The sequence below is a fragment of the Aquarana catesbeiana genome, linkage group LG10 (genome assembly GCF_042186555.1).
Source record: "Aquarana catesbeiana isolate 2022-GZ linkage group LG10, ASM4218655v1, whole genome shotgun sequence".
NCBI classification, from domain to species: Eukaryota; Metazoa; Chordata; class Amphibia; order Anura; family Ranidae; genus Aquarana; species Aquarana catesbeiana.
In genome coordinates this window covers 185,236,444-185,251,325 of record NC_133333.1, presented here as the reverse complement: position 1 = coordinate 185,251,325, position 14,882 = coordinate 185,236,444, and the positions used below count along the sequence as shown (strand labels likewise).

The following is a 14,882-nucleotide window of genomic DNA, read 5'->3' as shown; positions in this document are numbered from 1 at the left end:
CTGCAGCTCCCTCACAATTTTGGATGCAGGTACAATTGACAGACCTACACAAAAAGAGAAATACATCTCTACACCACATAGAGCGCTGGGATGTGGACAGGTCTAGAGCTAAGGAGAACCGATAACTTACCGTGTGACACACCTCCCAACTAGCCACTCCTTTTATGTTGGTCTACCGTATTGTACAGACTTTTCTCCTTTTTTCAAGGCTCTGATGAAGAGGGAACCCCTCGAAATGTGTCAACCCACCTTTGAGTACTTGCCCCTGCATGGGCATGTTTAATTGTTAAACTTTTAATTTCTAATGTATATATTTTGTAACCCAGTTTTTAGGCATATGTAGGAACTTTTTTTATATTCATTTATCTATTTTGTATATGAATAAATTGTATTATCTTGATCCAAGCGTTAGATCACGCGCCTTCCACCTCTTTTCTTCTATTTTTCTTCTTTTGTAAGTACTACCACTCAATACCAACGTCTTCACGAGCGCAGGAAAAATTATTTTTTTGTCTACATTGTCACACCCGCCAAACAGCATGTTCATGGACACACACCCATCCTCCAAAAAAGGCAATTGCAGGGATTTTAACACAGTGATTAGGCCATCACTCTGTTCTCTCCTGTCCAAATGCACCCAGTGTTAGACTGACAGCCCTGTAGAAACTAGTAATAAATACTTAGTTGTAATGAGAAAGCAACCAGGAGGCAGACCAATACGACAGAACCATCACACCACAAGATAACTGACTGCAGAGTTTTCATAGGTGAGAAGAGAAGAATTTTCTATTTGTGTTTATCATTATTTCCTGTTAAGACATGCCGAGGATGAGTACCTGAATATAGGAATATCCTTTCAAGGTATGAGGACATCATTTTTACAGAAAATGCCGTTGTGTTTCTATCACTTAAATTGATGTTATTAACCTTTTGATACTTGCGGCTTATGCACTGGAATTATTGTGCAATATATATTAAAACATAGAAATTACAAATGATAAAAGTCAGCTATCTAATTACAAATATTTTTGTGTCACTAACTGATATTTAACGTGATTCAAATACAGTGTGACCCCCAGATCACTTCCTTCTGATACATACACAGACATCTGGTCTTCTGGAGCTCCTCCAATGAACAGGTCAGTGTCTAGGTTCAGCCCGTCGGTACCTGGTGGACTCTCTCCATTCACATGTGTTTCTCCATCCACAGACAACATACCACTGCGCCGATTCCGAATTACTACAAGCTGGTGCCACCGGCCAGGCTCCACCGGCACTTTACTGGTGATTATTCCAGTGCCCGATCCAGTGTTAAACCTGTAAAGCATAACAAAGCATGTAAATTTACATAAAGAATGGTAAACACGCAAAAACAAAAATATTTTGCTGTCCCATAAATATATTTAATGCCCCGTACACACGATCAGATTTTCCGACAACAGATGTTGGATGTGAGCTTGTTGGCGGAAAGTCCGACCGTGTGTATGCTCCATCGAACATTTGTTGGTGGACTTTCCGCCAACAAATGTTGGCTAGCAGGTTCTCCAATTTTCCGCCAACAAATGTTTGTTGTCGGACTTTCTGATCGTGTGTACACAAGTCAGTCGGACCAAAGCTCACGCATGCTCGGAATCAAGCAAGAGCCGGAGATATAACCAGCGTTCGTAATAGAGATATTACATACGTCTTGTACATCACTACGTTCGTAATTCTTGGCCAACATTTGTGTGACCGTGTGTATGCAAGACAAGTTGGAGCCAACATCCTTCGAACAAAAATTCACGGTTTTGTTGTCGGAAAGTCTAATCGTGTGTACGGGGCATAAGGCTTGGTTCACACTGCCGCAACAGGTCAGGTAATTGCTGAGTAGCTAAAAGTAGAGCAGGTCCCCAACATGCACCATTCAAAAAAGTAAACAGAAAAAGTTCCCCATTTTCAACATCACAGGTTCCCTTTAAAAAAACAGATTTTTTTTCCCTGCTATTACACAATGGCCATGTATTACCATAACCTTTTAGCACTGTATAAAATGTCAGCAAAGACAATACAACATAACAGAAATTATAAAAGTTACTTGGTGATATCACAGTAAATCCACCTACCTAAGCTCCACAAAGCCGTTCACTACTGCCAATGAGATGAAATCCTTTCCTCGGATCTGGCCATTGTACAACAGAAGACCATTCTGCTCAGAGGAGCGGAATTCCATGGCAATGCGCACTGTGTGATATGCCTTCATCATTTTGAATGCCAGGTAAGACTTACTCCCAAATCCAGGAATAAAATACTTTATGTCTGCAATGAGAGCAGCCATAGGTGAGCAGGTAGAAAAAGCATGTGCAGATCAATTGTTCTTATGATGAATATCCGTCAACTGCTAACTGCTTATGTCTTCCTCATTCAGAATCTCATGTCCTCAGTGTTATCATGCACATTAGTTTTCTTATATGGAGTGCTTCTAACAAGCATATTTTCCTAACTGTTCTAGTTATTTAGGGGTTTTCTACCTGAAGCGCTAAAATGGTGGTATGTAAAAATCATTTCATACCTCCTAATCCGGATCCCCTGCATGCAAAACTGAAACTGTAGTAGGGAAAAAGTAGTATAGAGACATATTGCACAATAAAAAAAAGAAACCTTTTGCAACTAATTAGATTAATTGACAACAGGTCAGTAACATGACTGGGTATAAAAAAGAGCATCTTAGAGAATCAAGTTTCTCAGAAGTAAAGCTGGGCAGAGGTTTACCATTCTGTGAAAAGCTGCTTCTAAAAATTGTCGAACAATTTCAGAATAATGTTTCTCAATATAAAATTGCAAAGACTTTAAATATATCATTATTTACCATTTATCAGCATCATTAAAAACAGGCAAGATTCTGTGATGGATTTGCTCAGGAATACTTACAAAAACACTGTCTGTGAACAAAGCTTGTCGTGCCACCCAAAAATTAAAGCTCTATCATGCAAAGAAGAAGCCGTATCTGAACATGATCCAGAAATGGGATAAAGCTCATTTAAAATAGTCTGTTGCAAAGTGGAAAACTGTTCTGTCACATGAATGGAAATTTGACATTCTTTTTTGGCAATCATGAGCGCTGTGTCCTCCGGACTATAGAGGAGAGGGACCTTCCGGTTTGTTATAAGTGCTCAGTTCAAAATCTTGCATCTTTGATGGTACGAGGGTATATTAGTGCATATGAAACAGGCAGCTTGCACCATCAATGCTGGTTTTAGAGCAGCATATGCTCCTATCCAGAGGATGTCTTTTTCAGTAAAGGCCTTGCATATATCAGCAGGACAATGCTAAACTGCATAAGGAGTCTATGACAGCACATCTTTGTGGTAGAAGAGTCTGGGTGCTGAACTGGCCTGCCTGCAGTCCATACCTTTCACCAATTAAAAATGTTTGGTGCATCTTGAAATTAAAAATACCACAAAGAAGACCCAGGACTGTTGAGCAATTAGAATCCTATATCAGGGAAGAATGGGACAACAATCCTCTGCCAAAACTCCAGCAACTTGTCTCCTCAGTTCCCAGATTTTTACAGTTGTTAAAAGAAGGGGGGGCTACACTGTGGTAAACATGGCCCTGTCCCAGCTTTTTTGAGATGTGATGTTGCCATGAATTTCAAAATTACTTTTGTTTTCTTAAAATAGTACATTTTCTCAGTTTAAACATTTAATATGTTTTCTATTGTGAATAAAATATGGGTTTAGGAGATATGCAAATCATTGCATTCTGTTTTATGTAGATTTTACAAAAAGTCCCAACTTTTTTGGAATTGGGGTTGTGCTTATTTCTGATCTGTTATATCTATGGGTAATACTAAGTTCCAAATATCCCTATATTTGAGAATGCACATAACATATTATTTTGCACTTATTTCTGAGGAGTCTGTAATTAGGTCTCTGGTTTCATTTGTCTTCAGCAATTTGATAACTTGCCAGCTGTCTATGTAATGCATTCCATCTGTGTATGCTATATTGTACAGATCTGGTCTTATCTGCTCCTTTGACTGAAAAATGTGCAACATAGGTGATGTCTTTCTTAGCATTAATGTTGTTACTTTATGCCAATTTCAATACTAATAAAAATCTTTTTGGAATAAAATAAATTATGAAATAATTTGCACCTTGATTTTGAGATACCAGAAAGGTATTTTTTTAATTAATAGGGAAAAATTAGATTCCAGTCAGGTTTTAGGTTTAAAGGATATTTAACCACTTGCTTACTGGGCACTTCAACCCCCCTCCTGCCCAGACCAATTTTGAGCTTTCAGCACTGTCGCACTTTGAATGACAATTGCGCGGTCATACAACACTGTATCCAAATGAAATTTTTATCATTTTTTTCCCACAAATAGAGCTTTCTTTTGGTGGTATTTGATCACATCTGGAATTTTTATTTTTTGCTAAACAAACAAAAAAAGATGGACATTTTTGAAAAAAAAAAATCATGTTTAATAGTTTGTTATAAAATTTTGCAAACAGGTAATTTTTCTCCTTCATTGATATGCGCTGATGAGGCAGCACTGGTGGGCACTGATAGGCTGCACTGATGGGCACGGATAGGCACAGATAAGGCGGCACTGATGGGCACAGTTAAGGCGGCACTGATAGGCACAGTTAAGGCGGCACTGATGGGGACAGATAAGGCGGCACTGATGGGGACAGATAAGGCGGCACTGATGGCCACGGATGGGTGGCACGGATGGGTGGCACAGATGGGTGGCACGGATGGGTGGCACGGATGGGTGGCACGGATGGGTGGCACGGATGGGTGGCACGGATGGGTGGCACGAATGGGTGGCACGAATGGGTGGCACGGATGGGTGGCACGGATAGGTACCACGGATGGGGGGGCACTGATGGGTGGCACTGATGGGCACTGGTAGGTGACACTGATGGGCACTGATAGGTTGCACTGATGTGGGTGCTGATGGGTGGCACTGATGTGGGTGCTGATGGGTGGCACTGATGGGTGGTACTGATGGGTGGCACTGTGGGCACTGATGGGTGGCACTGTGGGCACTGATGGGTAGCACTGTGGGCACTGATGGGTAGCACTGTGGGCACTGATGGGTAGCACTGTGGGCACTGATGGGTGGCGCTGATTGTTGGCACTGTGGGCACTGATGGGTGACGCTGGTGAGCACTGGCAGGCAGCACTGCTGCCTATTGCCTTGTGTTAGAAGATCGCCGTGATCGGGACTGATGTCCCGATCACGGCCGCCGGTGATCGGGTTTTTTTTTTCCTCCTCGCGCTGTTAGCGCGAGGAGGAAAAATAGCCGATTACCGGCTCTGTTTACATCACATGATCAGCTGTCATTGGCTGACAGCTGATCATGTGGTAAGGGGTCGGGACCAACCCCTTACTCTGATCTGTGATCAGGCGAGTCTCATAGACTCGCTGATCACCGAGCGCGCCGGCCGCTCATGCACGGGACGACGTCAATAGACGTCGTCCCGGCAATTTAGATCCGCGCTGTTGCCGTCATTTGGCAATGGCCCGGATCTGAAGCTGTTAAAGTGGTTTTAAAGCCTCAAGCTATTTTACCTTAAAGCGGCTGTATACCCGCAGAATTTTTTTTTCTTTTAAACCTGTAAGGCAAAAGACATTAAGAGCTAGTATGCACCGCATACTATCTCATTATGAAATACTTACCTTAGAACGAGGCGTCGGCAGCTGATCCTGGTCCACGCTGAGGGAGCTGACATTTCCCCTCGGCGTGTCTTCCGGATTTGCGGCTCCTGTGCTGTGAGTGGCCGGTGCCGCGATGTCCTCACTCCCGCGCATATGTGTGGGAGACTTCTTTCTGGCAGCCGGGCCTTCACAGCGCATGCGCCGCTGATGTCAGCAGCTGCATGCAAAGTGAATATCTCCTAAACTGTACAGGTTTAGGAGCTATTCATTTTACCTACAGGTAAGCCTTATTATAGGCTTACCTGTAGGTGAAAATACAAAAAAGGGTATACAACCACTTTAAGGCGGTATTTTTTGACAGGATTAAATATTTCTAATGATTCTGTCAAACATAAAAAAAAAGCTTTTTGAGGCTCTTTATCAATGGCTCCATCATGGCCGTAGCTCAGTATGCCTCTGATGACATCACTGCTGCACTTGACACAGTGCAACAAAAGTATACATAGGGCCAAAAAAGGAAAATAGACTGAACTTTGCATTTGCATTTGGACTCTGCAAGGGCATTTGCGCCAGAGCTTAGTAAATGAGGTGAAGCTTCACTTTGCAAAGAACACCCAATCACAAGCTAGAAAAATAAAAAAAATAAAAAAACAGCATTTTTGCTTGCACTTTATTGGATGGTGAAAGCTCTGGAGCAAATGCAGTTGCAGAGTACAACTGCACTTCCAACGTGTGCAGTCTATTTGCCTTTAGTAAATAAACCACATTGTTTCAGCCCAAAATAATGTATGTACCTAGGTAACACTATGTACGTCAGGGGTGCCCAACCTTTTGAAGAGCGAGGGTTAAGCCACTTGGTAACCAGTAGCGGGCCACAATGAGCGGAGCGGGCAGATGACAGGTCTGTGTCCACTCTGCATATGTAGAGCGGACAGGGACACAGCCCACTCTACTCTGTAAGCCCCCCGATCCAATCTGGCCAGACAGAAGTGGATGGATCCCCTTCTGTTTTTTCTAGCGGATTGGACTGGACACAAGTCTGTTTACATGTGATGCGCCATAGAGTTGAATGAATGATTGGGTCGGACAGATTGTGTGAAAAGGGGTCTAAGGCTACTTTCACACTGATGCGCTGTGGTTTACCCACACCGAAGGTGCAGTGCATCTGTGGCTTTCCTGTGGGTTAGCTGCACTTTGCCATATACTTCTTTTATATCCTGCAGGTGTGGTGCACTTTCTGAAAGTGCACCAAACCCGTAAGTAATAACAGAAGTCTATGGCTCAGTGCAAGTAACCCAGACTGTACTGCACTGCGTCTGCGGGTCAGTTTGAGAGCAGCCGAGTAACCACTGCAGAACAGATATGCCCATATATACACACACTGTGATTTTAGTAATAAACTTACCTTTAATAACAGCCTTCCATTCAGGTATTGCTGGCTGTTGCTGTCCCGAGCAGTGTGCATTTGGTATCACTCCGTCTGTGACAGGAGTTGGCACTATACAGGAAGCAACGGGTTATGTGGCTCTGCTCTGCAGCCTTTTGACTGATGCTCTGGGATGGCGGGTTGGCAACCTGCGATCTGGGCTTGCCAACCTACCATCCCAGAACAGGAAGTCGCGGGCCACATCAGAGGGCTATGCGGGCCACTGGTTGGAAACCCCTGATGTAAGTGATCATATATCATATAATGTCACCAATTAAACAAGTTCAGTTCCTCAGAATAATTTGAACGCAGTTTTTCTTTACCTTTCTCACAGACAACTCCTCCTTTTCCAGCTGGACAGCTGCAGGTAAACTCTTTGCCATCGTCTTCACAGGTGCCACCATGCATGCACGGATGTGAGTCACAGGGTCTTGGAGGCTTCTTGGCAGGTGTGGGTACACGAGCTGGTTTCCTCCTTGGTAAAGTAGCGGTAGTGGTCATTGGCCTTTTTGTACTAGTCACGGGTCGTTTTGTAGTCATCCTCACTGTGGTAACAGGGTGCTGGACAAGAGGCACAGGTGTGGTCTTGGCAGCGGTTGTCCTCTTGGGAGGTGGGGTAGTGGCCATATTAGTTGTAGCAAGTACAGGCATAGTGGCTGCAACAGTGCTGGTTGTTGCCATGGTACTAGTTGTTGCTGCAGTTGTTGTGGTGGTTGTAACCATAACAGGTACCCAGTCTAAACAGAAATATAGGGTTTAAGAAAATCTGTTGTTTTAATGGCAATATTTAACATAAGAAGATTTACTCTAATCATTTAGAACACTGTAATGCAGAATGGCTCAGTCTCACCCAGCAAAAAAATCAATAAAATGTTTTCACCATAAAGTGAGTAAGCACAGTTACCCATGCTGTGTGGTAATGATGATTGTCTCAGTACAGTGAAGTTACTCTAACTCAGTATGGCTCATTTAAAATCTAGTCTGATCCTGCAGCTGTTGTGCGTTCCCTTGCATGGTGAGGTCTGAGCATGTTGCTCTTCAGGCATCCCTAGCAGGGAAGATTTTAGCGGTTCATTTCATCAGGAGTAGGAATAATAGAACATTTAACATTAGAGATTTTAAAATTTCAGTTTATGAAAACATGTCAGTGATCTAGCTGGTGCCGAACTGTCTCCATAAATGGCTTGCATGCTTGTGCATTATGCACACAGCCATAGATGTCAATAGTCTCCATAGTTAAGTATTTGCCACCTGAGCTTGCTATCAACACATCCTTTTCAGATACAGCTGGCTATGTTGTACGCATTAATGCACAAGACTACAGAACCTGTTTATAAAGTGTTACATTATAGGAGAATCTGCACAATGTTCTATAGCATACGCTTATTCATTTGAAAGATGGATTTTTTTTAATAAAAGATAGTGTTTAGCAGACACCCCTACTATATGTTTCTCTTAATTACCCCTTGACCACTGTACATTTTATAAACATAATTCTCCTAATTATTTACACATTTTACAAATAATTCCTGGTGTTTTTACGTATTCAGATGCAATTTATGTGTGGTTATTTGGTAAAACTATAAACTTCATTTTCATTTTAAAAAAAGTCATACCCCTGAATCTGAGATGTAACCCCTGGACTACCAACATATCATTTAATGGGAACAGTAGTTGTGGAAGGCGAGAAACATTGAACAGATGAGCTTCAATGCACTGACCCATCCATTCAATCTCTGGGTATGGGCATGGCTGCTCCTCTGTGACTACAGCAAAAGGTCACACCATTAGAGGGGTTAATATGAGCATGCATGACTGTGTTAGCTTGACTTCATTGTACATCTGCTACCACGACCAATATCCTGAGCTCAGTTTGCCTTTATATCTGTCCCTAAACATCACATGTTGACATTTATTTTGAAAAATGTTCTAGAGAGCACCAGCTAGCAGCTCATTAGTGAGATTAATGTATTTTTATTTACTCATCTGTAATGGGCAAAGGGACAAAATATAATTTCTGCATCAAGAAACTGAAAAATCCAAATTGATCGGCATTTTACTTCCCAAATGGGACTCAAGGCTGTAGAGTTGAGAATGAAACAGGACGATGTACCAGGGATCTCACCAAAGTCCAAGAACTTCACGTTGTCCTGGATTGGCTTCTTTATTGTTATTGCCTTCTTCTTGGTGCTCTTGAGTCTTGCCAGCAATGCTTTCTGCACATCAATAGCAGTCAGGCTGGTAGCTAAAACAGAAGAGAAACAATACAACCCAATTGTATCCTGCTGGCATTACACATTTAAGAGTTCTTTCAATTTCCTAATGTATGAGCACCAGCTGGCCAACACAATCTTGAAGCATACTGTGATGCAGCACTTGGGGTGGAACTGTTCCCTGAGGACCATCAATGCTGTATAGCTAACATTAGTTGGAGTCAGTATTAGATAACCTAATGTACAGCTTCTTGTGGAACAGGCTGATTCTTGTATCTACAAAAAATTATATAATATGGCTTAATTTAGGAAAACATGAGAGGGGCACAGTTGTCTCAATCTGTGCTGACCCACAGAAAGCAGTCAGATTCTTCCTTTCATTCTCCCTTAATGTTAAGAAATAATATAATTGGGTCATTGTTAAGAACAAGTTTCAGACAATACTTCCATTACTTTCCTAAACTGAAGCCAATTATAATTTTAAATATAAATATATTCCGGAGAATGGCAACCTAAAGTTGGTCAGGAAGGAAAATCCCACTGCTCACAGGTGAGACGGCATTTAGCCTGTAGGTAATCCCAAGGATGAGTAGGCCGTTTATCGTGTGAAATGCGTCAACCTCATTCTCTCTCTCACCCCCCGCTGTACCCATCCTGTACTTTTATGATTTTTCAATAAAGATTTGGATTATATCGTGTGGGAGTGCAGCTTTCCGGATTTTTGTGTTCACATGTGACTGCTAAATTTGGTCAGGATCAAGAAAAAACAAGCAGCAGCTTTATAAACATTACACATGAAATAAATGTTGAAACTGTGTTGGGCAATACAGTGCCTTCTAGTGCCTAACCAGAACACACCAGGCATAGAAGCACATCTTTTCCAGCGTGTTCAGTTTTCTGGCAACCAATAAGAAAAAAAGGTGTTTTTTGTTTGTTATTTTGCAACACACTGCTACTCTTTGCATCATGTCAATAAGGCCCCTTACACATGAGGCAGGCTTCGTTGGAGTCCGCCTGTTCAGCGGGGAATCTGTCCGTGATCTCTGCTGAGCAGGCGGATGGCTGGTCCGTGTCCGGTCTGCTAACGCAGAGCAGACACAGACACATCCTGCTCTCCTCTATGGATGGTCTGATGTAAACGGATCGCCTGTCCCTTTACACCCAACTGCAATCCAATCTGCTAGACGGATGTCAAAGCTTAATTGAATAAGCTGAAGTTAGAAGCTGATTAGTTACTATGCACAGCTGCACCAGATTTTGTGCGCACTAGTTCTAGTAAATCTCCCTCTACATTATGTGTCTTTAAAGTATATTTTAATCAGTTTTTTTTTCTGTGGTAGTCATGCTGTGGTTGTAAAATAAATAAACCAGACATAATATAATTACTCTCACTGCACATTTCATATGTCTGCCCGAATTAACAAACCTGGATCAAAATGTACTTCCACTATGGCTCTGATGGAGTTGCTAGGACCCAAGTCCCGTACACGGATGCTTCTGAAGTCCCTCTTCACATCAGAATTTCGGAAAAGATTATCCAGCTGGAAGACAAGCAGACAGGAGTATTATCAGAGGAGAACAAAGAGGTGTAGTCTAAATGAAAAGCAGGTCATAGTTTTAAAATAAGAAACTATTAATATAACTGAATATATTCAAAGTCCCATCTCAATCCAAAACCAATAAACCAGTTTTCCATGGGAACTGACAAGTTAAACTATATGCTGGCTTCTCATATCTAATTTCAAGATATATTTACTAGAATGTCTACTTCAGTTTAACTGTGTTGGGTACTACAGAGCTGGAATGATGGTGCCACTTTGCCTAGATGGACACCTACATGAAAAATTGTCAAAAAAGACAATGGAAAATTGAATACTTACCTTTCCGTAATTTTCCTTTCCTGGTGCCTGCCCATGGCAGCATACCCATGGTTGGTTGCTCTGCTCCCTACCAACCCACAGGACCATTTTAACTCTATAAAAAAGAGTTCCTCCCCTTAGTCAGTATTCTTGTAACTAGATCTCATAACGCTAAGGATCATTGAAGGGAGGGTGTATGCTGCCATGGGCAGGCACCAGGAAAGGAAAATTACGGAAAGGTAAGTATTCAATTTTCCGTTTTCCTGGTGTCTCCCATGTCAGCATACCCATGGTAAATAACTCGCTTACAGGGAGGGTACTGCAATAAAGCAATTTAATTAAACAAAAAAGCTACAGTACAGATGACTGCAAAGTCCTTTCCTCAAACTCTCGGGAAGTAAAGGCTGCTGGGTCCACACTATAGTGGGACATGAACGTGCTGAAGGACGACCAGCTGGCCGCTCGACAAATTGTCTCAGGGGAGACCCGCGCCAAAGTTGCCCAGGAGGAGACTATTCCATGCGTTGAGTGCGCATTGACCGCATCTGGAACTGGGAGATCACTAGCCCGATATGCTCTTTGGATTAACCTTACAATTCAGCTTGCCAAGGTCGTCTTAGATGCTGCCATTCCCTTCCTGGCACCCTTGGGGATGACAAATAGCCGTTGATCTTTCCTGAACTGCTGCTTCAAATTTAGGTAGTGACTTAGGGATCTGGCTATATCCAACTCATGCAGTTTTGAGGAGGCTGGATCCTCCCCGAATGCTGGAAGAACCCACTCTTGATTCAGATGGAAGACTGAAGGTACTTTAGGGATAAACTGATGAATAGGTTGCAACATCACACTGTCCGGGAAGAAGGTAATGTAGGGTTCTTGTGACCCTAATGCTTGGATCTCTGATACCCTGCGACCCGAAGTGATGGCGACTAGAAAGACTGCCTTCAGAGAAATATCCTCCAAGGTGCATTCTTCTGTGGGAGCAAACGGAGGTTTTGAAAGGATATTAAGCACGATAGTCAAATCCCATTTGGGGTATAGCGTCTTTCTAGGAGGTCTCAATCTTAAAACTGCTTTCAAGAAACGTTCCACCAGAGGATCTAGCGCCCACCGGGTGTCTGTTAGAGCCGAAAGGGCTGAAACCTGGACCTTAAGCATATTCAGGCCCAAACCTAAGTCCAATCCACTCTGTAAAAAGAGGAGTATGTTCTGGATTCCGGGGTTTAGAGGATCGAAATGGTTAGTTTCTGCCAATTCCGTAAACTTTCTCCAAACTCTATAGTATGTGGAATTCATAGATGCTTTTCTGGCCTGTAGTAGTGTTTGAATGACATTATGCGAACATCCTAACTCGCCCAACCTTTTCCGCTCAACTTCCAAACCCTCAAGTCTAGGATCTCCGGGTGCGGGTGACAAAACTTGCATTGAGACAGAAGGTTGTCTATGCGTGGAAGGTGAAGCGGTTTGCACAAGGTCATCTTGATTAGCAACGTGAACCACGGTCTCTTGGGCCAGTATGGGATCACTGCCAAAACTGTGATCGCTTCTGTGGTTAGACGTTGGAGAAACCTCAGTATCAATGGAGTTGGTGGGTATGCGTATGCCATCTGAAAGTTCCATGGCTGGGTTAGGGCATCCACCCCTGCTGATTTCGGAGATGGGAACCTTGAAAAGAAAAGCGGTGTCTTCGCATTGAGCGGGGAGGCAAATAGGTCTATTTGGGGAGTGTCCCATTGTTGGCATATCCAGGAGAAGACCCTCAGATTTAGAGACCACTCATTGTTGTGGCTGAAAGATCTTGAAAGCTGATCGGCTAACTGGTTCTCTGGCCCTGGGATATATGAGGCCCCTAGGTTGACTAAATTCCTCTCGGCCCATGTCAGAATAGGTGTCACTTCGTTCAGAAGGGACCTGCTGTGCGTTCCTCCTTGATTCTGAACATAAGCTACTGCCGCTTTGTTGTCCATCTGGAGAAGGATGGATTTTCCCCTGAGGAAGGTGGCCAGAGACAGGATTGCTAACCAATCCGCCCTTAGCTCCAAGGTGTTTGATACTACCTCTGTTGCATTGAATTGCCATCTGCCCTGTACCAACTGGTCTTGGTAATGTGCCCCCCATCCTAACTGACTTGCGTCTGTCATCAGAACAGTCCATGGGATGGGGCCAAGGGGACAGTGAAGCAGAAGGTTGGATGGTCTTGTCCACCACCAAAGGCTGGATTTCATTGTAGGTGTAATCAATATCCTCTGCTCTAGGCGATCTTTCGTCTACTGTGATAAAAAGCCCACCTGGAAAGTCCGTAGATGCCATCTGGCCCATTTCACCATAGGTATGCATGAAGAGAGGGAACCTAGCAGGCTCAGACAGTCTGATGCTGCCATAGAATGGCTTGCTAGCGCCCTTTTCACTTTCCCTATCAATGAAGGGATTTTTTCTGCCGGGAGTGAAACTGCTCTTCCTGGAGTGTTGAAGAATGCCCCTGGGTAAATTATCTCCTGTGTGGGCGTAAGTTGACTTTTGGTGTAGTTGATTAGCCAACCAAACTTTATCAGTGTGTCTAGGACCAACTGTACATGTATCACCAAGGTCTGCCTGTGCTGAGAAAGAACTAGAATATCGTCCAAATAGTGTAGTACTCGAATCCCCTTCTCTCGAAGAGGAGCCAAGATCGCTACTAGCACTTTGGTGAAAGTTCTGGGCGCTGTTGAAATCCCGAAGGGAAGGCATTGGAATTGAAGATGTAAGTCGCCTATTCTGAAACGAAGAAAAGGTTGAAACTTAGGGCGGATAGGTATGTGCAGATACGCATCCTGAAGGTCTACGGACGCCACCCAATCTCCTGGCTGAACAGATAGAATGACTGTGTTTAAGGACTCCATCTTGAAATGTTCCACCCGGATATACCTGTTCAGCCTCTTCAGGTCTAGCACCGGCCTCCAACCCCCTGATTTTTTGGGGACCAAGAAGACTGGGGAATAAAAGCCTAAGTGCTTCTCCAAGTCTGGAACTGGTACTACTGCCTGCTGGAGAACAAGCATTTTGACATATTGAAGAAGGGCCTCCTTCTAGAGGGGAGGGGAGGCTGCCTTTTGAATCCCCAGAAATGACCTTGACAGACCGGGGACACTGCCCACTGGTCTACACAACCTTCCACCCAAACCCGAGCAAACGCCTTTAGACGGGCTCCTACCGGACCGGTTTGGGTGGAGAGGGCGTCAAAAGGACTTCTGGCCATCAACCGTGGATGTAGAGGCTTTTGGTTTAGCCGATCTCAGAAAGGTAGCTTGTGAACCTTTCCAGCCCCTTCTGTACTCCCTTCCCAGACGGTAGGATCTGGAGTCCTTCCCTCTTAACTGGCCCGCTGGGCGGTTTGCAAATCTCTTCCTCCTGCTTCTGTTCTGGGGAATTAGCCCACTTTCCCCCCCTGTGACTCTGGTAATTGCCATATCAATTTTTTCGCCAAACAGGGCTTTCCCATCGTATGGAATACGACACCATGATTGCTTAGACGTTAGGTCGGCCGAAAATGGTTTTAGCCACAACGCTCTTCTGGCCGTTATGGAATACAGCATGGCCCTGGAAGAGCATTTTAGGACGTCAATAGCCGCTTCTGCTATGAAATCTGAGGCCAGCTTTATTTCATCCAGTGCCTTAATGATTTCTTCTGAACCTACCCCTTGTCTGAGGGCCGTTTCCACATTGTCTGACCATACTCTGGTGGCCCTTGAGATCGAAGT

General features: G+C 43.6%; 1 protein-coding gene across 9 annotated transcripts in view; it reads right to left on the bottom strand.

Annotated features, from left to right (window-relative positions):
- The window catches only part of AGRN (agrin), a 658,449-nt gene that overhangs the window by 58,215 nt on the left and 585,352 nt on the right, over nucleotides 1–14,882 (bottom strand). For 7 of the 9 annotated variants that reach the window (XM_073603052.1, XM_073603056.1, XM_073603057.1 and 4 more), the window contains 5 exons: nucleotides 10,713–10,827; nucleotides 9,187–9,318; nucleotides 7,397–7,810; nucleotides 2,103–2,295; nucleotides 1,102–1,317 (listed from right to left, as the gene is read on the bottom strand). In XM_073603052.1, the coding sequence (XP_073459153.1) occupies nucleotides 1,102–1,317; nucleotides 2,103–2,295; nucleotides 7,397–7,810; nucleotides 9,187–9,318; nucleotides 10,713–10,827 (1,070 nt within the window). The remainder of the gene's footprint in view (nucleotides 1–1,101; nucleotides 1,318–2,102; nucleotides 2,296–7,396; nucleotides 7,811–9,186; nucleotides 9,319–10,712; nucleotides 10,828–14,882) is intronic. The other 2 variants (XM_073603053.1, XM_073603061.1) reach the window with 1 other exon arrangement.